Source organism: Callospermophilus lateralis, chromosome 2 (assembly GCF_048772815.1).
Source record: "Callospermophilus lateralis isolate mCalLat2 chromosome 2, mCalLat2.hap1, whole genome shotgun sequence".
Lineage (NCBI taxonomy): Eukaryota > Metazoa > Chordata > Mammalia > Rodentia > Sciuridae > Callospermophilus > Callospermophilus lateralis.
The window spans coordinates 136,304,580-136,331,822 of record NC_135306.1 but is presented as its reverse complement, the minus strand read 5'-3'; the positions used below and the strand labels follow the sequence as shown (position 1 = coordinate 136,331,822).

Below are 27,243 nucleotides of genomic sequence, written 5' to 3'. Positions count from 1 at the left end.
CCTTTAGTCTCTTTTATTGAATTCTTCTTTGCTAGGTATTGGAAATCCTCTGAGTTTTTTTCTTAGAAAAATTTAGTCTAGCTAACTTTTGTAACTCTGTCCTTTAAAAAAATACAAAATGGAATAAAGAAGTTGGGGCAACAGAGCCAGTATTTAGACAGAGGGAAACAGTGGGCTCTCATTGTTTTTTGGTGGCTGAAATAAATGCTAATCTCATTAAGCTTGATTCCATGTATTTCCTGTTTACTGACTTACAAAAGGCTGATTCTTTCCTCCTGGACAAGAAGCAAGTTATGCTTCTGTAAATAGAGAACAACAGTCACTTGTTTTAATATCAATATTTTTCTGGGTAGTTAAAAAGCTGGTAAAGTTGTGACTTTCATTTATGAACCTTGATTTAAAACTACAGTATTAGCATTTCCTAGAAATTTTACAACTATGTATCCTTCTAATGCAAAGTTCTGGAGAATCTAGTATCTTTAACATAATTATCAGTTTTGAAAACTGATATCTGAAAATATGTTCTATTAGGCAAAACATATAAGGCTAACAAATTTAGAATCAGAACACAAATTGGAAAAAATGTGACTGTCTGTATCTGTATCTGGAATTACTGCTGAGTACCTTATTTTTCACCCAACACTGACTAGGAATTTTATAAGGAGACTCAAACTAAAGAGACTAGATATTGTATTAGATATATATTTTGGCAGGGGTGTGTGAAAAGAGCCTTTTAGTAGCAATAACTAGAAAAATTGAGCACTGGCTACAGCTCTGTTACAATGTCAATGATTTAAGACAAGTTATAATCTCTCTCTTAAGGCATCAGTTTCCTTAACTGCCTAGAAAGCAAAATAAGGATCCCACCAGTGTTTTGTATTTCTGTAATATATTGAATATAAAAAAATCCAAGCTATGACAAAATTAATAAACTGTTTAGTTGAAACAAAGATTTGCCCCATTGACTGACTTGAAAAAATCTCTGGTCAGCATGGCAACCATCCTTAAAGAGAAAAGCAAAAACTTTTCCTGAAAAGTTTAATATAATGCAGATTCTTCAGCATCAGCATTATCTATTGATGACAATAGCCTTTTTGTCTCTAACAAGGTTTTTTGACAATATTTTATAATTTCAATCCATTACCTTCTGTAGGTAATCCAAGTAAAAACTGATTAGGGAAGGGATGGTCGGAAATAACATGGCTATGTAGATTAAATCAATTCAATTCAACCCATGCCTGGTCTAAATTGTGTTTTTTTTTTTTTGTTGTTGTTGTTGTTTTTTAGATGTCTACTATCATAGTCACTCAACTGAAATTTTTAAGTCCCTAAATGAATAACTATCAAGCATTTCATTTTCACCTGAAGTCACTGGTTAAAAGTAAAACAAGCCCCAAATATATGTACATATGAATGAATGTATTCAAATCTGAGGTTTTTATGATTATTATTTACATGTAAAACTAAAGAATTCCCTTACACATATAAGGGGAGTCAGGAAGTTTAAGAAATGATAGAAGGTACCATCAGTCTATTTTTTTAGGAAAATACAAAGGGAATTTGTTTGCCCATAAATTCCTTAGTATGATCCTATACAAAATTGGATAGTTTCTTCCAAAAGACGAAAGGAAAAAAAAAATGTATAGAAAGAAAGGCCTATAATAATAATCTTTTTTTATCAGAAGTTCTTAAATATCTGTTCTTGCTACTAAACATTGTTTTTGTAGTCCCGAATGTTATATGCAATGTATTGTGTGGCACAATATTTATTTTGAATTAAGTTCTCAAAAATTAAGAATTACCAATCTTAACTTTAACTTCAGAAACTTTAGCCCCAGTGTGAGAAGTCATTTGTCCTAGTCACACCACTAGTCTGTGACACTGAGAATCCCAATTCCTGAGGCTAACAGGCTAATGTGCACTCAAATGCTAATTCCTGAGGAACAGATTGCTTCTGAAACATGGAAAACTTGTGAACAAATGTATAGCTTTATTGTTGCAAAGGCAAGGTGAGCTTATAGAAATTCCAAGGACACCATTTCAATTTTATTGTGTGTTGCCATTAAAATTAGTGATAGAAGACTTGTACCACAACAATCCCCTATAGAAAGAGTTCTTCAAAGCAAAATGAAGATATCATATGTGCTTTAAATTCATTCTTAAAAACAGAAACAAAATTTAACTGTTGAACATTAATATTTATTTAAACATCTACTAGAATTTAGAAGAGGCAAGGAGTTTCATTTAGCATAGCAAACCTGGTCTGAAATACCACGTTTCTTTTAAAAAATATTACTATATTACCAAAATTAAATGCCCTAATGAAAGCACAAAAATACATTATGATCAGTAAATTCAGTATTGCACATAAAGATTGCATAACTCATTTCTTTTTACTAATTCTTTCCATTACATGTTTTCATGAAAATTCTTTTTAATCTAGAAAGTTTTGCTAAGATGTACTACTTATTAATTATGCTTTCAGATGTAAATTTGCAGGAGCATTGCACATTTTTTAATCACTTTCTGACTCACCTTCTTTCTGCAGAAGGGAGAAGAAAAAAATCCAGGCAAATGAAGAACAGCATTGAATGGTTTAGCATGCTCGATTGCTATTGGTGAATCATAGCAAAAAAAAAAAAAAAAAAAAAAAAAGGCAACAGCATCTATTATATTGTGTTATTTGCAAGATTTTAATAAAGACCAGACAAGTGAATTGCTGATTTCAGAAATTTGTTCTATTTGATGATAATCCATAGATGTCTACTGAACAAAAATCACTAAATTGTATGAATGCCTGAATTCTTAGGGTAGTAAAGAGGATTTTTCCTCTAAGGCAAGAATATAACTGCCAGGCATTACAAACTGATGGAATCATATAGCATAGTCCCAACAGTAATTTTAATCCTAAGAATTTATGATATCACCCAGTGCAACAATACCACTCTTAATTCTAAACTGAAATTTCAATACCTAGTGAGGTACATCATAGAAAGTAAAACAGCAGGTCCCTGTTTAGGAATGTGACTACACTTTAACTGTCTCCATCATAAACCAACATGTATACACACCTGTAATCCAGATACTCTAGAGACTGAGGCAGGGGGATGGCAAGTTCAAGGCCAGCCTGAGCAATTTAGTGAGACCCTGTCTCAAAATAAAAATTAAAAAAGATCTGAGGATGTAGCTTAATGCCTCTGGGTTCAATCCTAGTACTGGGAGTGGATGTTGGGGTTAGCAATGTGTGACAAAAGAGATGAAAGTTATATTTCAGTGCCTGCTGCCAAATATAGTACTCTTTGATCTCGGAGTACAAATCAGACAAAGTACTTTGAGCTAAAACCTTAGACAAACTATATCTGGGGGAGAGGGGAGTGAAAAAAAAAATAGCAGGGGCTAAAACAGTGAAAAAGGAAAAAAGTTATTAGCATATATGTCCCTTTAAAATTATAGTAATGATATTTTCATTACTATGTAGTAGCAATAGATTAAGTAAATAGGAGATGAAAAGAACTTATTGAATCATTGTGTCTAATGATAGTAAAGAAGGACAGATTTCACTAGACAGAGGACAAGGAAGAGAGAAAAACATAAAAAATAGATGATATATCAACATCTGCAGAAGGTTCAGTTAGCATGCTGTGTACAGATACAAAGAGAGGTATTAGCATCAGTGGTGAAGAAGATTGGATACTGACACAAAGTACCCGAATCAACCAGAATCATGTGCTGCATTTTCAAACATCAAACATATTTGCCTGGAGCCTCTCCAAATTAAAGCTACTCTGTTATATGCAATGTAGGAAATGTAATATGAGTTTCAATGAATTTTAAATTTTTTTCAATCTTGTATTTGTTCAACCAAAAACAATTTAAAGAGGACCACAGCTAACAGCTTCAGAGTAAGTGAGTTCAGCTCCTCACCAGGGAGTTCCCAAATTTGCCATAAAGATTAACAGTGTGCATCTAATAGTGTTCTTGTAATTTGAACATTGAAAAGTGAATCACCACTTCAGATATTCTTCAGGTCTTTGGTTTCCAGATTAAACATGTAATGTGACCTGTCATGCTGCCACATTCTCTGCATTTTCATTTTAAATAATCATAAATAAGAAAAGCTTGCTACTCTTTGGCATAACACAACTGTTCGATTCAGTTGAGCTTCCAAGTCTTAGAAATTGCACTCATTTCTTCTTTAGAGTCCTGGTTCACCACATAGGGTTTCAGCTAAAAGATTCTTTATTGTATTCAAATCTTGTTCCATAGGCATTGTTCTGGTTACTTAATTTATGAAGAGTCTTGGAAATTGAACTGGGTCCACAACAGAAAACACCAACTGTTTTCCTGGGAAGAAAGTGAAATAAAGGAAAAATCAGGTGCAAAATCAGGGCAAACAGGACAAGAAGTATGCTTTATAAGTATGGATTTAAGGTATTAATAAAGTTAACTTGTTATTTTGTGTGGGAGAAATAAGTTTCCAATGACTTTCAAATGTAAATATGTACCAGAAAAATATTTTATTCACCTCATTTTTTTTTTCATACCAGGATTCAGGAAAAATTTTTAAATATAACTATGAGCACCAATTTCCTCTTGATCAGACATAGATGGAATAGTGTGCTTCAATTTGTTTATCACCTGCCACTAGTAAGGCAGGCCAAAACAATATTAAGAGAAAAAATTGATAGGTGTCAATCATTAAACACATTCGACCATGACAATTCTTCTTTCATTAGACACTTTATATAGGTTTATGAAAATTTCTACGTGGATTTGAATGAGTAGTAATGAATAAGGTAAGAGTGAGAAAAGGCATTAAAAATTTGAAAGGATAATTTTAAGTGACAAATTCATATCCACATGGAAATAAAATACATTAATCTGAACACATTTTCCTTTTTTTTTATTTATGCAATGTAAGAACTGTGACAAATATCAAGCAGGTTTTTTTACTCTGTAACATAAACTTTAATTAGTTAAATAACACATATGACTAACAAATAGACTAAATAGATCCCAAGAAATGAATAGTATTGTAAATTGTTCTTCCAAAGCTTATTAATTTGCATTGGCTTATTCCTAGGATATTAAAATAATTAACATCTTATATAATATCATGGACAAATATAGTTATCCTTAGTATCTTAGAATAATTAGTGCTAGGAAAAAAGGGAAATTATGTAAATAAATACTAAAACTTTATACTGAACACTGAAGAAAATATTATATAAAAACTTTTTAACCTTAAAACAATCAAATAATTATGAAAATAGAATTTTTACTTTCAGTCACAATGGGTAAAAGAAGAATACATTTATCCTTTTGCAGGAAGAAACTAGAAAAAGGATGGGATATGCTCTGTGGTAGAGCACTTGGTTAGCACATAGGAGGCCCTAGGTTCAATCCCTAGTACTGCAACAAAAATAAATAAATAAATAGATTGATAGATAGATAGATATAAAACAAACAAAATAAACCTAGAAAATGAACAAACAGAATATGTAAAGCAAGTATTTTCAGGCATCAGACAATAGGTAGCACAGAACTATGTTTCCTGAGGGCCTAGAGGAGGAAAAATAGCTAAGTTTAGCAATCCCCTCTTCTTATTGCCTAGGGGCAATCTATAGGCTGCAGCACAGACAAGGGAAACTCAAGCAGTTTCACTGAGCCAAAGAATGAAGTTCATGGAGGTCAAAACAGCTAGAAACTCACTACATTAGACAAAGGGGAATGAAGGGAAGGGAGAGGAGCTAGGACAAGGAAACACAGTGGAATGAATCTAACATAATTTTCCTATGTACATATATGAATACATATATATGAATTCACCACCATTGTGTATATCCACAAGAGTGGTGTCCTATTGAGAATAAGATATATTTCTTGCTTGTATAATTATATCAAAATGGATTCTACCATATGTATAACTAAAAAGAACCAATAGAATTTAAAACAAAAACAAAAAAACAAAACAAAAACAAAAAAAAAAAAAAAAAAAAAAAAAAAAAAAACCAGCCAGAATCTGTGCAGCTGCATGTGGAAGGAAAGAAAGATCCATAGAAAGAAGGTCCAGAGTGCTGTGGAGGACTATATTCAAGTCTTAGGCTGAATAATATCTACTCATATTTGAAAGGAGACTATGAAAATTCAGTTACAGAACTACCAAGAATCAATAGGCAAAACAATTCTCAGAGTTTACACAGGATTGTGAATAATTTGTTTAACCACAAGCCAGAATGCAAAGACCTATAATGCATGGACAATGGCCTGTATTCTCATAAAGGTGTCACCTTATTTGCAAGGGGCACTAGGAATGCTGGTAAAATTAGGATTAGATGAAAGGTTACTCCAGACTTGTGCTAATGAATCTTAAAAGCAAGTCTCAAACTGAACCCAAGTAACATAACTGCATGCTAGAATAAGTCCAATACAACTGAAAGAACTAAATCAAAATCAGCCATCTGATATTTAAACCTCAAAATTGAGTTCAACTCCTTGTGAAACGAACAACCCAGGAATTCTAAAACAAACAAAAAAATTATGAACTAGAGTTAGAAGGGTTACAGACTTATTTATTTTCTCTCTCTCTCAAATCCAGTTTTTGAAGACTAATGGCAGTACCTCAGAATGTCACTATATTTGCAGATAGGACCTTTAAGGAATTAAGTTAAAATAAGACTGTAGGACTGTAGATGTAGCTGAGTAGTTGAATACTTGCCTGACATGTACAAAGCCCTCGGTTTAATCCCAAGGACCACCAGGAAAAGAAAGAGAGAGAAAGAGAGAGAGAGAGAGAGAGAGAGAGAGAGAGAGAGAGAGAGAGAGAAAGAGAGAGAGAGAGAGAGAGAGAGAGAGAGATATGTCTAACCTATCTTGTATCCTTATAAACAGAGAAAATTTAAACACATACCATGGTTATGCATGCATAGAGAAAAGGTCATATAAAGAGGCAGCTAAAGGACAGTCATCTGTAAGGCAAGGAGGGAGTCCTTGGAGGAAGCCAACTATGTTGACACCTTGACCTTGAACTTCCAGCCCTCAGAACTCTAAAGAAAATGTCTGTTGTTAATGCAACCAATTAATGGTATCTTATTATGGTAATGCTAGAAAACTATTGCAAGGAAGAAGATCATTCACTAGGAACAGGCCCAGAATAACAGAAATTACAGAATTATCAGAATTATCATGTTGAAACCATGATGATATGAGCATTTCACAAGTTCAGAGAGAAATGTCAACATGATTAGAAGAAAAATGAAAAATATTTTGGAGATCTAAATAGAAAATCTAGAAATAATATGTAATTTACAATAAATAAAGTGGATGGGTTAACAGAATAATAGGAGTTACAGAAGAAAAGATGAGTAAATTTTGAAATACAGCATTAGAATCTATCCAAATTGAATTGTACAGAGAACAAAGACAAAACAAAACAAAATAAAACAAACAAAAAAACCTGTTCTAACATAATGTATAGGGCACCTCAACAGGAGAGAAGACAAGGGAGAAGATAAAAAAGTATTTAAAGAAACAACTACCAATTCTATTCTCAAATTAGATGAAAACAAGCCTATAAATCCAATGATCTCATGGATCCTTAAGGAGAATAAGGACAAAGAAAAACATAATAAGTCAACTTTAATAAAATGCTAAAAATCAGTGGCAAAGAGAAAAGCTTCAGAGTATCAAAAAGGAAGAAAAAGACATACTACAAATTATAAACAGAAGATGAAAAATGAGACTGACTGTGGGTTTCTTGTCACAAACTGTGCACATCAAAAGGCAATGAAGTGACAACTTCAAAGTGCTGAAAGACAAAGCAAAATGCCAACCATTTTATATCGAGCAAATTATGTACTAAACAAAAATGTCTTTCAATTACAGCAATATCAAAATGTGTGATGAAATAATGGTAGTACACAAAGAGGCAAAATATTATTTCAAGAGGATTGAGATAGCTAATGATGTATACTATACACTTAGGTCAATGTTTCTCTAATTACTTCATTAGAATCCCCTTTAGGCCTTCATAGAACATAGCTTCTCATCCCCAAAGCTTCCCATGCAGATCTTGTCAGGGGGCTCAAGAATTTGTTTTTCTCAGTTGATGGTGGATCAAGGAATGTAGTTTGGGGACCAATGGCCTAAATAAGTTAAAAAGGAAGAAATATAGAGGTGTTGCTAATATGTCAATACTGGACAGAACAATGAAATCATAAAAAAATATTAAATTCATCTAAAGGAAGATAGAAAAAGCAAGAAATAAAAAACAAACAAATGAGACAGTATAAAGTAATGGGAAACTGCTAGATTTAAACCCAACCATAGTTTATTAAATTAAATGCAAATAATCTAAGTCCTACTTATTAAAATATACCAATGTAGACAAATCCAAAACTGATAGATCTGCAAAGATAGATAGATCCAGAATCATATATAATTATTATTATTATTTCCATGGTCCTCTCACAGTAATGTATAGAAGAAGTAGACAGGAAAATTTTTAACTATATTAAAAATGTGAGTACCACCATTTCAATCAACAATTGAAACTACCTGATATTTTACAATGTTCCAACCAACAAGATGAAATACAAATTCTTTTCAAGGGCACATGAAATGTTCACCAAAATGGACCACATTCCAGGAAATAAAATGGGTCTCAATAAATTTTAAGGGACTAAAATCATAATTATTATATATTTAGATGAACTCCCAATTGAACTAGAAATCAAAAATTAAATGATATATGGCAAATCTCTACACATTTGGAAATTAAAGAAAAATTTTTAAATACCTATGGATAAAATATAAAAGTCCCAATAAAAATGACAAATATTTAGAACTGGATGAAAATTAAAAAAACAATTTATGAGAAGTATCCAAAGTGGTGTTTAGAGGAAAATTTGAAGTAGTACAGGAAAATTTATAGTTGTAAATACTTGTATTAGAAATGAAAAGCCTGAAACCAATTATATAAATTTCTAGCTTTCCCACTCTTTGGCATATATACAAAATATTTAAAATTAGTATACTACAGTGACATAGCCACATCAATGTTTATAGCAGCACAATTCACAATGGCCAGCTATGGAACAAACCTAGGTGCCCTTCCACAGATGAGTGGATAAAGACAATGTGATATATATACACAACAGAGTACTACTTAGCCATAAAGAAAGATGACATTTGTTTGTAAATGAATGAAACTGGAGATTATCCTAAGTGAAAAAAGGCAGACCCCAAAAGTCAAAGATTGAATGTTTTCTCTGTTATGTAGAAGCTAATCCAAATAAGTTGGGTGAACTTTAAATAAAATAGAAGAAAGATCAGTGGACTAGATTAAGGGGATTCAAGGAGAGAGAGGAAGGATGGGATAAGAAAAGAATATCGGAATGAATCTGACCTAACTTTCCTATATGAATATACCACAGTGAATCTTACCATTGTGGATCTAATTTTTAAAAAACTATAAAAAGAAACAATTAAAGTGTTAATAACTAATTTAATTCAAAGTGATCAGAAGGAAAATGAGTATGAAAATCAATGATTTATGCTTAATAAAACCTAGTGTGGTTTTCATTAAAATGAGAGGACAATAATTTGGGGTTTTTTGTATATTCTCTGTTAAGCTGCATGATGACAATAAAGTCCACTTTGTTTTGGTTTGGTTTGTTTGATACTAGGGATTGAACCCAGAGGCTGTTTATCACTGTTCTGTATCCCCAACCCTTTTATAGTTTTTAATATTGAGACAAGGTCTCCCTAAATTGTTTCATCTGACTTTGAACTTGTGATCATCCTGCCTTAGCCTCCCAAGTCAGATTACAGGTATACACCACCACTCTGGCCCATTATTTCCTTTGCCAGGGCAATTACAAGGTTATATTTACAAGTTTTCATTTTTCTTTATGTCTCCTTTTAAATACTTGATAATAAAGTCATTATTTTTAAAGCACCCTGGATATCATGGGTTCGTTGTTTCTTACATTTTCTTCTTCAATTATCTATATCCATTTTTTCCCATGAGTTGAGGAGTTCTTTAATGTTACTTTCACTAATTTAAAGAAACCCTACAATTTTTTCAATATCTATAATTAATCTTTACAATCCATTTGCATTAAATTGCTATAATCCAACAATTATCTAGAAAAATATCTACAAAACTTTGATAAGATGGGTGAGGAGAGACTCAAATTCTAAGCCAAGAACAGTATTTGAGCATGGATATTGAGTTATTAGCTTTGTAAATTTTCAGTATATTTGTGTATATTTTCCTTTTATATCAATATTTGCTTTTCCATAAAGATGTATAAATGTGCAATCTCTTACAATGAGAGCTAATTCACTCTAGAGAGCTTATTGACTCCTCATATTACAAATATAAAAGTTTTGAGTGACTTGATCCAAGGACACAGGAGTAAATGTGAGAGAACTTCTAGGTATGCTTAAATTATATTGTTTTGAAGAAACCATGAGGCCACAAACGAAGACATAGTCTTAAACATTTTGCCCAAAGTTAATTCTTTCTCCCTTTGCTTAATCCAACAGTTTAAAATATGATATACATTTTATTATAAATAATAGAAGGCCAACTTGGAGTTAGATACATAATACTTTCACAGGTTATTCAATACTAAGGAGTTTACAAAGAAATACTCAGAATATCTCTTTATGCTTTCAAAAATGAGGTAGTAATATTTTACCACATTAAGCATCTTACTGTAACATATGAACATATGTAGCAAACATGGGAGTTTCTTTCAACATGGCACCTGGCTATCCCACATTCCAATAAGACTGCCAACATTATTTGGGGTAAGCCAAATGTGCCCTTCTATTAAAAAAAAAAAAAAAAACTGACGGCATCCATGTACATGTCTGAACTCTGACTCATTAAACATAGCTTCTGATAAATCATTACATTTTTGTGTCCCAGTTGCATTTGTAAACTAATGATGAAATCAATATGATTTTAAAAGCTCCTTCACTTTCCATGGTCATCTAATGCCATCACACAATTCATTTTCTGAATTAAAAAAAAAAAAGCCCAAACAGAAAGGAACCCCTCTCTTATACACATGGAAGGTAAATTGATCAAGCATTTTGTTTTGGATAGTGCAATATCTAAAATGAGCAGACTTTTGAACCAGAAATCCTATCTCAAATATCCTAACCAACCTTTCTCTCATGAGAAAGTCTGTACAAAGATAATCACTTTAGCACTTTCTGTAACAATGAAGAACTAGAGGTAACATAAATTTCCATCATTAGGAGAGTAATGTTATATTGTCCATATCCTAAACTACTGTGAGGTAATGTTACATGGAAGTTATCCATGATCAATATGTGTGTGCCACTAAAAAGTAAGCTTAAGAGTTATATACTGTGTATTTATTCAATTTTTATTAAAAATAAGGTTTACATTTTAAAGTATATGCACATATATACATTTAAAATATATATGTACATTTAAATAAATATTTATATATGTATATAAATGTATATAAACATGTGTATATGTGTACTATGTATTTCTACACTCATATGCTTCTTAAAGCTCTTGTAAGAATACATTGCAAAGAATGACTCTTTATTACCTCTGGGTCCATAAGTGTTTCGTTTAAATCTGTATTCTACATAGTACACTGGACAAATGCTTACTGGTTTAATAATCACTTCCTACAAATTAAAAGTAATTGCCCAACATACAGTATTTTTAAAATTTAATTTTTATGCCTCTTATCCCTGTTAGTATGTTCTTTCAGCAATTTACATATATGAGATATATGAAATATAATCTTCTATTTATACAGAGCCTTTTGTCCAATTAATGAAGTCTTAAGAGATTGATCCATTCTTTTCTAAGTATGCTATGCAAAAATCCTCGAAAAAATAACCACTTTCAGGTGCCTGCCCCAGAGCCCAAACACAAAGCGAAGAGCTGTACAAAATGTCAACAGTAGATGGTGCACATTTACTCTTAAACAAGCCCTGCTGTTTCAAGAAAAATAATAAACCACCGAATAAAAATAAAGATTGCTTCAAAACATGAAAGGCATAACAAATAAGAATTCTTAAAAATTAACAAAAGAAACCAATAATCCCAACCTAATTTCCTGTAAATTATCCTCTCCTATCTTGGGCTTCAGCTGTAGAAATGAATAAAAGAAAATGTTGAAGTTTTCAACAATATACTATGAAAACTATAAAAGAATGTTTGTCAGAGGTTCATTAAAGAGGAACATGTTTATGGTTCACAGTAAGTGTTAGATGAGTACAAGATTATCACACCTCAGTGGGGAGATCCCAGGAAAGGAACATAGCAAAAATGAGGCCAACATATATTTTTCTGTATTCACCTTTACAAGGAGCATGAATATTGCAAAGCATCTCTGCTTTGTAAATAATACTTTTCGCTTCATCCCCAAAATTACTTCATCAAGGAAAGAGAAGTGCTACAGAAATGATGTCAAACATAGATACAACCTGAACCACATGGTTGACTTTAATTCTTTTAAAATTATTCTTCTTAGGCTGTATTTCATAATTTCTAAAACAAAATCTCTGAGGGTGGAATCGGATCATCTTGAGTCAGTTGTCCTTTCAATAAATAATATTCATCCACGAATTCATAAATTAAGGGGGCCTCTTTAATACTTCCCAATAAATTGGTCCATGCATTTATATCCAACTATCCTTTTGATGTTTGTTAAAATATATTTTAAAATTATGAGTTGTGCCTGGTCTTATGGTACATGCCTATAATCTCAGCTACTAGGGAGGCTGAGGAAGTAAGACCACAAGTTCCAGATGAGCCTGGGCAATTTTGCAAGACTCCATTTCAAATAAAACTTCTAAAAGGGACAGGGATGTAGCTCAAGGATAGAATGGTTGCCAAGCACAAGTGCAGCCCTAAGTTCAATTCCTAACAGCAGTAAAGGAAAAGAGGAGAAGAAAGATTATTATGAACTATTTGGCTACATTTATAAATTGTTATGTGTAATTTTAATAATGAAATAATGATAATGGATAATGAAATTTTAATGACATTTTAGTCTACTATGTATAATGTATGATGGTTTCATAAGATTATATTAATCCCCATCACCTAGTGACATCAGAGCTGTCATGTCATAGCACAATGAGTTACTTATGTTTTTGCGGTGATGCTGGTATACACTTGATGTATTGCCAGTTGTATTAAAGTGTGGTATATATAATTATACACAGTATATAATACTTGATAATAACAACTATGTTATTGGCTTATGTATTTACTGTATTATACTTTTTATTGTTATTTTGGAGTGTCTACTAAGAAAAAAGTACTATAATACAGTATTCTGGGGGCTGGGGATGTGGCTCAAGAGGTAGCGTGCTCACCTGGCATGCACAGGGCGCTGGGTTCTATCCTCAGCACCACATAAAAATAAAGATGTTGTGTCCACCAAAAACTAAAAAATAAATATTAAAAAAATTCTCTCTCTCTCTTTAAAAAAAAACAGTATGCTGCATTACAACAGTGGCAGCCTCATAAATCTGTTTATTGTGACTCTTGATCACATCATTTTGTGTGTGATTTAATCTGACATTGTTCTGTTCATCATGGCTCTGGGGCAAATAGATTTATTGTAAATAGATAGATAGACAGATAGATAGAAATACATAGAGATGTATACTATATGAATATATACCAATAGGCCAGGTATGCTTTAGAGTACACCATCTTGATTTATGTACACACACTCTGATGTGATGTGTGTGATGTTTGCACAATGATGAAATTGCCTAATGATACACTTCTCAGAAGATGTCTATGTTAAACAATGAAACATACTAATAATTATAATGATTACTCAAAGCAAAGTCAGAAGAAAAAATTAACACTGGATGGATCTTATTTTCACATGAGATTTTAAAAGTGACACTTTCAATATCCATGCATTATTGTTGCAGGAGTAGTTCAGCAGTAAATATGTGATTAATCCAAATGTAAAAATATGTTGAATTTCAGTACATTTCTGTGAGTTAATAGAATAGAAATACAAGTTCAAAGGGTAAAATTATATAAAAATTTCCAATTGCTAATAAAGGACTTGATTGCATATCACTATAATAATGAGGTTGTTATCAGGTATTTATTATATTTATATTCTAGTAAATATGTTTAAAGGGATTACTTTAATTGTAAAATATCAATATCTGCATTTTGTTAGAAACTATATTATTTGAAACTATTTAAATTTATAATGCAACTGTTTAAATGTAAGCTTCAAAAGGTGTGAGTTGGCATACAATTTTCAAAATCCTTTCCCTTAATGCTAAGATGGTTGATAGAATTTTAGTTTCCAAGAAGAAAAATTAGGCATGAAAATATTTCTAGTTTAGAGTCTTCATATTACTAGGAAAGCTTTTTTTTAATCATTCACTCTTATTATAAAGTACAAAAATTTAATTTTTAAGAACATTCATTGTGAGATTTTTTGGTGAAAGCCAACATGATTTTTAAAAACTTTCCCCATGCTTATCAGATATATGCTGTGGGTATAAATACTCATTTTAATATGGGTCTACACATATTTAAAAGTATGTAGAAGAGTCTAGTTCAAAAAATTCCTTTATTGACTGTTTCTAAGTCAAAATGTAATTATTTGACATTACTGATATAGAGTTATCCCTGTCTTGCTTCCTCCTCTGATTCTAACAGAGTATTTAAATTTTTATAATTTGTAAATTTATTGCTGAGTCATTTTTAAATACTTCATGTAACGGTTTTGGAATATTTTGATGTAATCACTAGCCACATGTCAAATTTTTTTGCGATATAGCACTTACCCCCTGTTACATTTTGCTATTTCATCAAATATAAGTTTCCACCGAGGACGTCCAATAAAAAGTCTTGAATTCAGTGCTTGATATTTGTCTCCAATTATCTTCTGCCAAAAAAGAAGCACTATATTTTAAATGATCTTCAGATGTGAGTAAATGACTCTGTTTTCTTACCTCAGCTCTGCTGGTACTCTCTATCTTCCTACAAAATTGCTGTGATATGAAGAATATAAGTATCATATGGAAACCTATTAAGCACAATCATTTCATAGTATAATTTCCTTCAAAATCCATTATCTCCATGAATGCCATTTTTACATGTGATTTATTTTCCTAGACTTCAGTTAGTTGCTTCGTTTAAAAAAAAAAAAACACAGATAAAATAAAGAATGCATTTTAATTGCTCACTCACTCTCAAAAAGGCTCAGCATCTAAACTTCAGTGAATGTCTGCACATTCATTATGAGTAAATTACTAGCAATTGTCATCATGCATTTGGGGAAATATTCCTAGCCAAAATAGCCTAAGATAGCAGAGCTACAAATCTTGGCTCTATCAACAAATGATAGTAATGGGCTAGTTTCTGTAATTAAAGAAATATTGGATTTGAATAGATAGTGAAGAGTCAGAGTGAAGTGATAAGCCAGGAGAAAGTGTCTGAGTTCCAGGCAGACAAACTAAGCACAAAGTATAAATTTGCTTTGTATCTTAAATAATTATGCCATGAGGAAAAAATGATGCTGACTTGTTTCATATGTATGATAAAATGAAATACTTTTACATAACAAGTACAGTAGAAATCTAATTAGAATAGTTTTGAGGTAACTGACAAGCCTTCATATTTTTATTCAAAATATTGTAAAAATGTATGATAGAAAATACTGTAGGGCTGGGGATGTGGCTCAAGCGGTAGCGCGCTCGCCTGGTGTGCGAGCGGCCCGGGTTCGATCCTCAGCACCACATACAAACAAAGATGTTGTGTCCGCCAAGAACTAAAAAATAAATATTAAGAAATTCTCTCTCTCTCTCTCTCTCTCTCTCTCTCTCTCTCTCTCCCCCTCCCACTCTCTCTTTAAAAAAAGAAAGAAAGAAAGAAAGAAAATACTGTAATAAAAATCTGGGAGAGCATTTCCAAGACTTATCACCCCATGTAGCTGTTCAATGTCATCTCTAAATAATAGTTTCTTTATTTGAAAAACAGGGAAATATCTACTTCTCAAACCTCTTAGGATTACAGAAGATAATATATGGAAAATTCTTAGCATGGTGTCCACATTGTAAATAAGCAATGCATGATAGCTATTTTAGTCTATTAATAGTTTTCCTTGGAATGAACTATGTCTAATTTGTATGAGCTCATAATAAATCTCCACACAAACTTCCCTTCTACGAATACAAAAACAAAAACAAAACCTCAAGCCTATTCATTTTTTGCCCAGTCTCCAGAGATAGTGAATATGAAGCAATTTTAAAGTGGGAAGAGATGGAATCAACAGGTCTGCTCTAGCCTGCTGTGAGTAGGGTGAGTGAAAGGCAAAAGGGCTGATTTCAAGGACAGGCCATGAGTTTCCTGGATGTATTTCAAATGAGGCCTTTCTCTAGGAAACTTCTGCTCAAGCCACCTGCAAAAGTTTTCATCCAGCACAGTTCTTACAGTAAATCTTCAACTATCAAGAGGCTTGTTTAATTAACAATAACATCCAACCACATACCTGTATTCCATCTGTTTGACTGAGGTACAGCTGGATGTTGACATAGTCAGGTCTGTTCTCTTGCCAAAACTGAGACATAAAAATGAATAGACTTATTAAACTTCCTCCCATACACCCAGATTTTATTCTATTATAATATATGTGAGTCTATGACTTAACATATAACTTGGTTATCACTGCAAATATTTATAAGAATGATAGGTAGATATGTACGTAGAAGGATAGGAGACAGATTCTTACATTCACAAACCCTCCTGCCCTACTGGTAATAAATAGGTTTGATGAAGGTAGTGGAAAGAAATAATTTTTTAGCTTTTCAGATACAGAAACTACTATGTTAAGTATAATATTCATAATCCCCTAAATACTTTTAAATTATTTCTTATTTTATCCATGAATTTACTCCTTAAGAATATAATTTTCATTGAAGAAAAGACAATAGTGATATGGGATATACATGTTAGGAAAAGCAAAACAAAATTTTTTTAAAAGACATTTTTTTCCTTCTTTTTTTTTTTTTTACTATTTAGCACTGGATTTCCATTTATAAAATATATATGAAGCAAAAAAATATACCTGCAAAAACAAGTAGTCTGGAAAAAATGAGAACCAGCAATTTCCCATTTCCCTCTTCCCACAGGCTCTGGACCACCATTCTACTTTAAGTCACTATGAATTAAACTACTATATGTACCTCCTCGTAAAAATGGAATTGAAAAATATTTGCCCTTTTGTGTCTAGCTAACTTCACTTAGTCTTCAAGGTCCATCCATTCTATAGCATTGTGGCAGGGTTTCCTTCCATTTTAATGCTAAATAATATTCCATTGTATGTATTCCCCATTTTCTTTGTCCATTCATTAGTCAATGGACACTTGGGTTGTTTTCATCTTTTAGCTATTGTGAATAATGCTTTATGAACATTCATGTACAAGTATAAGTTGAATTCCCTGCTTTCTACTCTTCTCAGTATATTTACAGAATCCATCCATATCTATCTATCTCTCTCTTTCTCTCTCTCTCTTTACACAAAGTTCAAAAGCCTTCTATTATCTATCTTTCCCCAGAAAAGCACATACACCATCTTTCCAATCACCTCTCCTACATTCTTGTTCTTGCTTCAAGCACAGACCTCCTTTCTTCCTCCATCACATCAAGCATGCTATTGCATCAGTGCTCTTACCTATGCAGTTACACTCCTATGCCTCAAATTTGCTCCTCCTCGTGCTACACAAGATACATGACTAGCGTGCTTGTTCCCTCCACTCAGGTCTCTATGCAAGAGCATTTTGTTTTGTTAGGTGGGCATTCTCATTCTTGAACGCATAATATAAGTGAAGATGAAAAAACATGCCCTCTAACGATTTTATATATACACACACACACACACACACACACACACACACACTGGTTTAGCGCACAGTTTTTTTAGTTAAGACTATAAACCCCACAAGATCAGAAACTTGGTTTTATTTTCTTATCTGACATATCTCCAGCTCCTAAAATAGTTCCTGACTCATGGTAAGTGATTAATAAATATTTTTTGAATGATAGCATGACTGACTAAATGAATGACTACATGCATAGAGGCATGAGCAATAAAGTCCACTGCTATACTCATTATAAAACAGAAGTAAATACACAACATTAGGAAATTGTTAAATAAATGAGATAATTCCACGCCATGAAATTTTTTACTGCAGTAAAAGAATGAGGTGATTCTGTGTTTTATTAATATTAAAAAAAATTTAAGACATACCAAGAACCAATAAAAAATCCAAAAAAAAACCCAATTTGAATAAAAATATAAAGTATATGAGAGAACACTCATAAAATAACTGATTATATACATTGGGTAAGGAAAGTTTAGTGAAAGATTTTACTTTATCTGAATTGCTTGAAATATTTGCAGCAAAGACTTTTATGTATATCACTTGTATAATTTGAATAAACATAGAAGAAACAATAGGTAATTAAAAATGTTATAAGTAGAATAGTGAAGAATTCTTACTTTTACCTCTTTTAAAAAGTTAGTATTTGAAATTTTTGAGGTTCTGGATAGCATATCAATAAGTTTTCTAATGGTCTTTGTACTCAAGATGAAGATGAGGAATAAAAGCTTTTGGAAACAATAATTGAATATGCAAGAGCATGCAAGAGCCTGCTGATGTTCCTCCCCATCAGTCTCCCCAGTCTCCCTCACCACCCCCAGCCATATGCAAACACATCTGTTAAACATCTTATGTTAATAATGGAAATGAATGTTTCTGTTAAAGTATGTCACAGTTACCTACACATACTCACAAACACACATATCTAAGATGAAGTGTACCTAATTGTTAACACATTTTATCTCTGATTTTGTTTAGGTTTAAGAGAATTTTTGCTTATCCTATAGCAAATATTTCTTGCTTTTGTAATATGAAACAAAAGAACCATTTTTAATGAAAAATTGAAAAACCAAAAAAAAAAAATGCTATTGTTACCTTGTTATACAACATACAGAGTAAATCTGCAAACCAACAGAAGGACTGGATATCTCTGCACACCCAAATAAAATACAGTCTTCTAAGCTTGTATGGTTTCCAGTCATCCCTTTAAAATAATACAACATGGTAGTTATTAGGATTACAAAACAAATTACACAATCCTTGCATTCTTGAAAATCTGCTTTTCACTATAGCAAGCAACCAATAGAAAAATCAGTCATTTAAATTCCATTATCTGATATATCACCATTACTCTCAAATGAATGCAATTCACAATGTACTGACTCAAAGTCATGGCATATATCATTAATCTGAGTGTTTATGCCATTGAATATCATATGCATATCACCTGTTTCCATTTGAGGTCATAAACTGAACTCTTGGATCATAATAATATTTTCCCCCAACTCTTAGAAAAACAACTCCTCTATTTTCAGTGAATACTATCACTGAACAGGAGTCCAAAGTTCACTTGGTCTTGCCCTGGATTCCTGGCAAAATGAGCCTAAAGTATTCCAGAAATTTGGTTGTTTATCCCATTCTTAATAATCATTAAAGAAAGAGATTTCACAACCACATACTATGTAATGTGTTCCAGCAACTCTTTATTCCAAGTCTGGTTTCCTATTTATAACTGTGAAGTAGCTTGGAGGTTAAGAAAATGTTCTTCCTTTTTCATAACGTGAAGTATCCAAATAACTTGCAATGTGTTGTCAGAAACAAATGGTTTCTGGCTTGGAATATGGTTATTTTTGTATGATCCTCCAAAAAATACTGAAATTACATCTAGAAATAAAATACCATTCAAACACATTGCTCTGGCTTATTATTTTTCATTGCTTCATAAAACATACTTTTAATGCAAATTGTATTTACTTGAAAAGTGAATAGGATAGATTTGAGCGTGACTTCCTGCTGTCACATTGTGTTTTCAGGTTAATTAGTTAACTTTTGCTTATAATCCTAGAAGTAAAATACTGGAAGATTATTTCCTAGTTAGGCAGTCTCACCTTTGAAATTTCTTTTCTTCAGTCTGTTGTCAATTTGCTAGGTAACAAACCAATGAATGATGTGTTTATGTGTCATCTTCTCGTAAAAGTTTTTCCTGACCATAATTCTACACTAGGTTCTGTCCTTCATTTCTATATTCTATTAAACTTTTTTCATAATTCTAACATTTTCTGAAATAGTTCTCTTTATGGTTTTCTCATTGGTTTATTTTTCACTTGTTCAACTTAAATGTAAGCTTTTTAAGTGCAGAGACTCCACTTCCATTCATTGCTGTGTACCCAGTACCTGGTAAGATCAATTGGGCACATGGGTATTCAAAAATATTTGTTAATTGAATGAATGAGTAGTGCCACTTACCAGTGATGAAGAATGTAGTGAATAACTTTTAAAAGTAAAAGGACAGAGGAATGAATACCTGTGATATTGACTTATTTTTACAAGGAATATGCTGGGAGCTACAGATCACATGTTGAAAACCACTGAATTATCCTTTCCTTAATTAGTAGAATTCCTTTAAATATGAGTGGAAAAAATCTGTATGGAAGTATTTCATACTAAAAAAAGAAAATGCCTAAAATATTGGAAATTCTCAATTTAAATTGATAAAATGGATCAAAATGACATACAGCAAGGTGTTGAGTATTGATGCAAATGGAGTTACTCCAATGCCTCCAGCCACACAGAGGCTAACTTCATAGTTCAGAGATTCCTCAAATGGACTTCCAAACGGACCATCAATGTACAGCCTGTGGAAAAGGCAGACAAAGTTTGGAAAATGAAAATAATTTTCCACGACATGTATCAAACAAGCATGCTGAGTCCAATATCTAGGCATTTCAATGACTCAGTGTTTATTTCATTATTTCTAATAGATTCTCATAGCTTAAAGGAGTAAAAACGGTTGTGTATGAGCTATTGATATTAAAACATATTTGTTTTTAAGCATACTTTTTCTTAGGTAAAATTGTTTTAAGTGTAAAGAAATGTAAATATGATCATGCAGTATCAGACAAGTTAAAGTTCTGGTAATATTATATTACTATATTTGACTAAATTAAAATATCAATTTACAATGTCTAAGTTCAATAGTATTTCCATTAATGGAGGCCCATAGGAGACCTTAAAACATTTACTATACAAATAGAAAAATCACATGAGGAAAGTAAAGAATCTAACACTGCTTCTGAACAATCACAAAGGAACTATACTTAGTCTTCTTGTGTTTGTGTATTCAAATGTGTGTATATGTATGTTCATGTGTATGTCTGCAAGAGAAAACCCCGTCTTGTCTGCAAAAGAAATTGCTAATTATTCATTTAATACTCATATTGTAGTAACAGAACATTAATTTTATTCAGGGAAGTAAAATCCCCAGCCGTAACACTACATTTCTCAGATTCCATTCATCTGTTTTGGCTGCGTGGTTGTATTTGGGCTAATGTGGTACACAACGGAGGTGCATGTGCAACAAATGGGAAATCCTCTTTTAAGAAGCTGTCTTAGCCGGAGCTTTCATCTCTTTATTCCTCCATCTGTCTTCCTCCCTGGTGTCTGGGATGTTGACTTTATCATCTAAATAGTAATCTTTGATGAATGCAGAATCACCATATTTTCTGTGGACTACCCAGTTCCAGACATCTTCATATAAAACTAAGATAAACACTTATTTGTACAAGACATTGCTATTTTATATCCTTGTTTCCTTTATAAAAACAACTTTCCAGAAATTAGTAACTTTTCAAAAAAGTAAATTTATATGCATTATGATCCAGTTGTAAATATGATGGGATTTGTTGCTACATATTTGTATATGCACACAATATACAATAGAAAGATATAATTTGGCCATTATCACTCCCTAGCACTTCTCCTCTCACTCCCTTTCTCCCACCCCGGCTCCCTTTCTTCTACTGATCTCCCTTTGATATTTTAGGAGACCCACCTTCACCTTTCTTATCCTTTTTCCTCTCTAGCTTCTTCATATAAGAGAAAATAAATGACCCTTGACCTTCTGAATTTGACTTATTTGGCTAATATGATGGTAACATGAGAACACTATTTTTGATTCAGAAATAAAAATGACACCATATCTGCCCTGCAGAAGTTTTCAATCTTCATCTGAAAACCACATTAAGTAGGATGAAGGACAAAAAAAAAATTACTTTAATGTGTTGATCTTCTAAGAGATGAAAACTTTTTTTTTGTTGTTGTTTTACTACCTAACCAACAAAAAATGAGAGGAATCATAAGAAAGGAAGAAAAAAAGAGAAAGAGAGAGAGAGAGAGAGAGAGAGAGAGAGAGAGAGAGAGAGAGAGAGAGAGAAGAAGAAAGAAAGAAAGAAAGAAAGAAAGAAAGAAAGAAAGAAAGAAAGAAAGAAAGAAAGAAAATAAATCTCTATTCTACTTGTCGACTTTCCAACCAAAACACCTTCCCCAGTCCCCACATAGCTATTCTCTGATTCTCTGGTATTTTGAAATAACTTTGGACAAGGAGATGAGAACTTGGAGTTCTGTCCATTTAATAGGAGTGGGATCACAAACAAATTACTTGTCCTTGTACAATGATTTCCCTCATCATAAAAGGGTCAAGGAGAAGTAATCACAAACACACACACACACACACAAAAAAAACCTGCTAAGAAACACAAGGGTCACACAAATATCAAATGTTTTTCATTAATGATACTAATGAGTGTCTACTGTATACCATTGAACCATCTGAGAGACCCCATATGAATACAAGAAATAGACTAAGTTCAGAGTGAGACAAGAACTATCGTGTGGAATTTGGTTTCAGTGATCTTAGAGAATCAGCTGTTCTTTATTTCAAATGCTTTTTAAATTCTTTTTAACCAATACCTTAAAACAAAAATTGTTAAGCACTATTCAGGTACCATGAGATGTTTTGAACATGTATATATTATACAACGTTTAAATCAGGATAAACATATCCATATCCTCAAACATTTATAATTTCTTTATAATGTTTTTACTATAATAACTATAGTCACCCTACAATGACAACTATAGTCACCTTACAATGCAATAGTATATCAAAAGTTCTATCTACCTGTAACTGAGTACTCATTGATCAACATTTCCTCATTCTTCTCTCTTTGTTACCCTCTCCAACCACTGGTAACCACCATTCTACATTTTTGCATAAGGTAAGAACATTTTTATTTTCTTGTAGCAAGGATGAGCATGAAATTACTAGTAGTTGACTACTTGGCAACACCTACTTTTTTAAGGAAGTCAGAAAGAGAAACAAAAATAACTTAAAAACCATTTTTACATATTTATCTTGACTAATATGCAAAGTATGTTACTTTTAATTTATGAGCAGTGACTTTATCCTAGTCTTTAAAAGAACTTATTACTATTCTCATGTATGTAACAAGATTATAGAAATTAAAGGCAGCTATTCAGTCTTGCAGAAATATGAGATGAGATCAACTTGAGATTTTAAATTTTTATTTTAGCCAATTAAGGAGTGCGGTTGTGGCTCAGAGGTAAAGAGCTTGCCTAGCACATGTGAGGCCCTCGGTTTAATCCTCAGAACCACATAAAAATAAATAAATAAAATAAAGTTATTGTGTCCAACTACAACTAAAAATAAATATTAAAACAAAACCAATTAAAATATTCCTCAAAGGATTATGGGTCTATGAAAATTCTAAGGAGATATTTTCTTCCCAAGTCCACCAAAACATAAACATTTTATAATTTTTTATAATGTTTTGTCCTTGAAAGTAGATATTTTCTAAATTGGTTCAATTGTATCATTGACCAAGACTGAATTGATTGACCATTTATATCAGAACTTCTCTCAAGTTAGAAATTCATCAGCTATGATAAATATAGTTAATTGAACTATATTAAAAAGATAAAAGTCTAATCAGTAGTTCTTAAAATCCTGTATTTCAATGCTTGTTACAGACTCCTCCCAAACACCCTAATAACATAGTAAATTAAAATAGAATTTATTTAGATATCTGAGGAGTAAGGTAGTCATAATTTTAAGGGAATATCCTTATTTTTAAAATTAGATAATAATTATACCAGTATTTCCCAAAAGGAATTCCAAAGAACAGCAATGCAAGGAAAAGCATGTCATTGTCAAATCAATTTGGAAAATGTGTTAAACAGATATTTTTGAAATTGTTTACTTTAAAACATCTGTTATATAAAACTCCCAATTTGGGAGTTGATAGTAATATATCCACTTAAGAAAAAAAAAGGGGGGGGGGGGTAGGTGTTTCCTACCCTTTCTTGCAAATGGTGGTGTCCATGAAACATAGTTGGTTAGATTGAAAGAAATCTGGTGTCAGGTTTCTGGGAAACTTCTTCGGAGCAAGGCCAACTCTTCTGTGTACCTTTTATGCCTCTGTTCCTCCTGCTTCTTCTGCTTGGAAGGAGGACATACTGACAGAAGCTGAAGGAGTTATCTTGCAGTCATTAACTGTAGATACCTCAGATATAATCTGCTGATACTGTACCAACACCAGCCACCACTTATCTTCATACTTTTTGTTACATGAGAAAAATAAAACCCCAATATTTTCAAGCTATGTTTCTATTTTATGTAAACAAATGCAAATATACCTAATAAGCCTTAACTATGGAGACTAGCTCTATCGAACATTTAAAAATATTAGATACTCTTACTAATAATAAACTGTTCTAATTTATCTACATCAACTTAACATAAATATATAATTGTTAGGAAAATATTTGCTTCTCTTGTATTTTTTTCTGATAAGCTTTTATTTCAGAGTTCTTTAATTAAAAAAAAAAACTGAGACCTACCTCAGAAACAAAAAATAAGGTATAAACATTAAAGATATTCTTCATTGAACATTTAATTTATTTTATCCAGACCTGTACTGCTTATTCTGCATACTTCCTCTCTCCTAATCCACAGAATAATTTTACAGGAAAATAAAATCTTTCCAAGTGAGTATGTCTAAAGTCTGAGGTTTGTATATCTAATGCCATCCCAGATGAGATTGCTGGTAGAGGTGAGGTGGTACAAAGGGTGATACATATATTTGTTTCTGAAATCATGATTTAACTCTGATAGTTTTCCACTTGTCCAGAGCTTAAAATGGTTTTGAAGTTATAAATCACTTTTGATTATGGACACTATTTCTCTCCAGGGACATCAAAATGGGAATTTTGAAATTTTTCTTTTACTATTATTATTTTTAAGTGCTGGAGATTGAACCCCAGGCTTCACACATGCTAGGCAGGTCCTCTATCACTAAGATATATCCTCAGCTCAAGAATTAAAACTTTTGACAAAGGAAGAACTTCAGGACACTTTCTCTCTCATCTGACAATCTGTGGCTCAAAAACACAACAAAACTTTCAAACAAACTAAAAATTCCCTAAAATTAAAATCAACTGAGTCTGAAAGACGTATAATAGCTGATTATTCAGGTAGGGGCAGAACCAGAAAAGTAAATGACTCTCACAGAACTCATGGAGAATTGCACATGCTGAACTTATTCACTAGAAAGTTCACCTCTCCAGCTTGCTCATACTTCTCCACCACCTAATCCAGCTATGGCGTCAGTATGGCCCATCTGGAACCAACTCATCTGAGTCAGTAAAGAATTACTCTGTCACTCAGCAATAATGTATCCTTGTTGCTTGCCATTAACCTCACACTAAGCTCTGAAGCAGAATCTTGACAACCTCATCAGTGCTTCAGATTTTGTAGAATTGTTCAACTGATGTGATCTTCCTCTCTTTCCAGTTTTGATTTGTGAACAGCAGCACAAGGGCTGTAACTCACTAGCTTCTGAGACTAGCTTCTTTCTGACATCTTATTTCCCTAGTCTTGCAAGTATCAATTGCACTGGGAAACCACCTATTTACATTCCACACACTGAGTCAGAATACTACCATTTTGGGTTCTTTCGCGAGCTAGTTATTGGACTATCACCTACTACAAAAAAAAAAAAAAAAAAAACTAAATTTAGGGATAAGAAAAGACAGTAATCTTTTAATAAAGGATGAAACTTAAAAAAAAAAACTCTATTATGCAGACCTTTATGAGTAACTGTGCTTGTGGATACTAGCCAAATAACCCCATCTCACAAGGGCAGGTACACACTAAAAAGGGCTCCTTTCTGACATTCTGTTAATTATGCCTCCTGACATCCTAAGACACCAATCTGATTGTCCATTTTAGTATTATGAGAGCATGCATCTTTTATTACTTTCTATATGAATAAAATTGCCAGCTAGTGAATATACTGGCCCCCTGTGGTGCCTTGGGTTCCTCTGTGGTTCTGTGATAAATCTATGAAAATGTAGATCTAATTACATTTCCCCTTTGCTTAAAATCCTTTCAAGGTTCTCCCTAATCTTTGCAACAAAATCTGAATTTACTTTAAATTGCAGCCTAGGACCTTCACGAACTGGCCTCTGTCTACATTTCTCTTTACGATTTCACCCCTTGAGTGTGTGTGCGTGTATGTATATGTACATATGTGTATAAACACACATATGCTATCATCAGGCAGTTAGAGGCAATCCCTCAATGGCCCATGCACTTCCCTGATCTCACATGCTCTTAGTTTTGTCTTTTAAAAATACCCTCATGATTTGGTCAATTTAACTCAAGGAGAAAATAAAATTTAATATAAATTAGGTGGAGAATTTCTGTTCTCTTCTAATAGATTATAGTGCATTTCTCTATCAGTAGGTCTAAATTATAGTAGTAATTTACCAACTGAACTTCTCTGTTTTTCCCCACTGGACTCTAAGTGCTTCAAAGCCACATATTATGCCCTAATCACTTTTGTGTCCTGAATAACTGTGACTAATTCTGGAAAATGGTAACTTATCAACAAATATTTGATGAGTGAATGAATGGAAGGATGGGTGCATGAATGAATGGGGTAGCACACAGAAGTAAATATGATCTGGGGGCAAGCAGATCTGGGTTTAAGAACCAGCTGTACTTTGGGTAAGGTATTTACTTACTTGAATCTCAGCCCTCTAATCTGTAAAACTGGGAAAATAACTCTACCTAACTCATAGTAGGGTGATAACAATTAAGTGAAATAATGCACATATCACAATTCCTGGCATGTACTATATTCAGTATGTATCATTGTTATTTCTTTATTATTATAAATGAGAGTAACTTAGCTAAGTAAAAGTGCGTTAAAGTTATGTATACTGGGA

At 32.5% G+C, this 27,243-nt stretch overlaps 1 protein-coding gene across 2 annotated transcripts in view; it reads right to left on the bottom strand.

Annotated features, from left to right (window-relative positions):
- Nucleotides 1–3,884: 3,884 nt before the first annotated feature.
- Nucleotides 3,885–27,243, bottom strand: part of Nox4 (NADPH oxidase 4) — a 159,761-nt gene continuing 136,402 nt past the window's right edge. The window contains exons 14-18 of one of the 2 annotated variants that reach the window (XM_076843892.2): nucleotides 20,670–20,789; nucleotides 19,030–19,138; nucleotides 16,545–16,613; nucleotides 14,839–14,939; nucleotides 3,885–4,344 (exon numbers count right to left, since the gene is read on the bottom strand). In XM_076843892.2, coding sequence (XP_076700007.2) covers nucleotides 4,224–4,344; nucleotides 14,839–14,939; nucleotides 16,545–16,613; nucleotides 19,030–19,138; nucleotides 20,670–20,789 — 520 coding nt within the window. In that variant the 3' untranslated portion in view covers nucleotides 3,885–4,223. The remainder of the gene's footprint in view (nucleotides 4,345–14,838; nucleotides 14,940–16,544; nucleotides 16,614–19,029; nucleotides 19,139–20,669; nucleotides 20,790–27,243) is intronic. The other variant, XM_076843893.2, reaches the window with a different exon arrangement.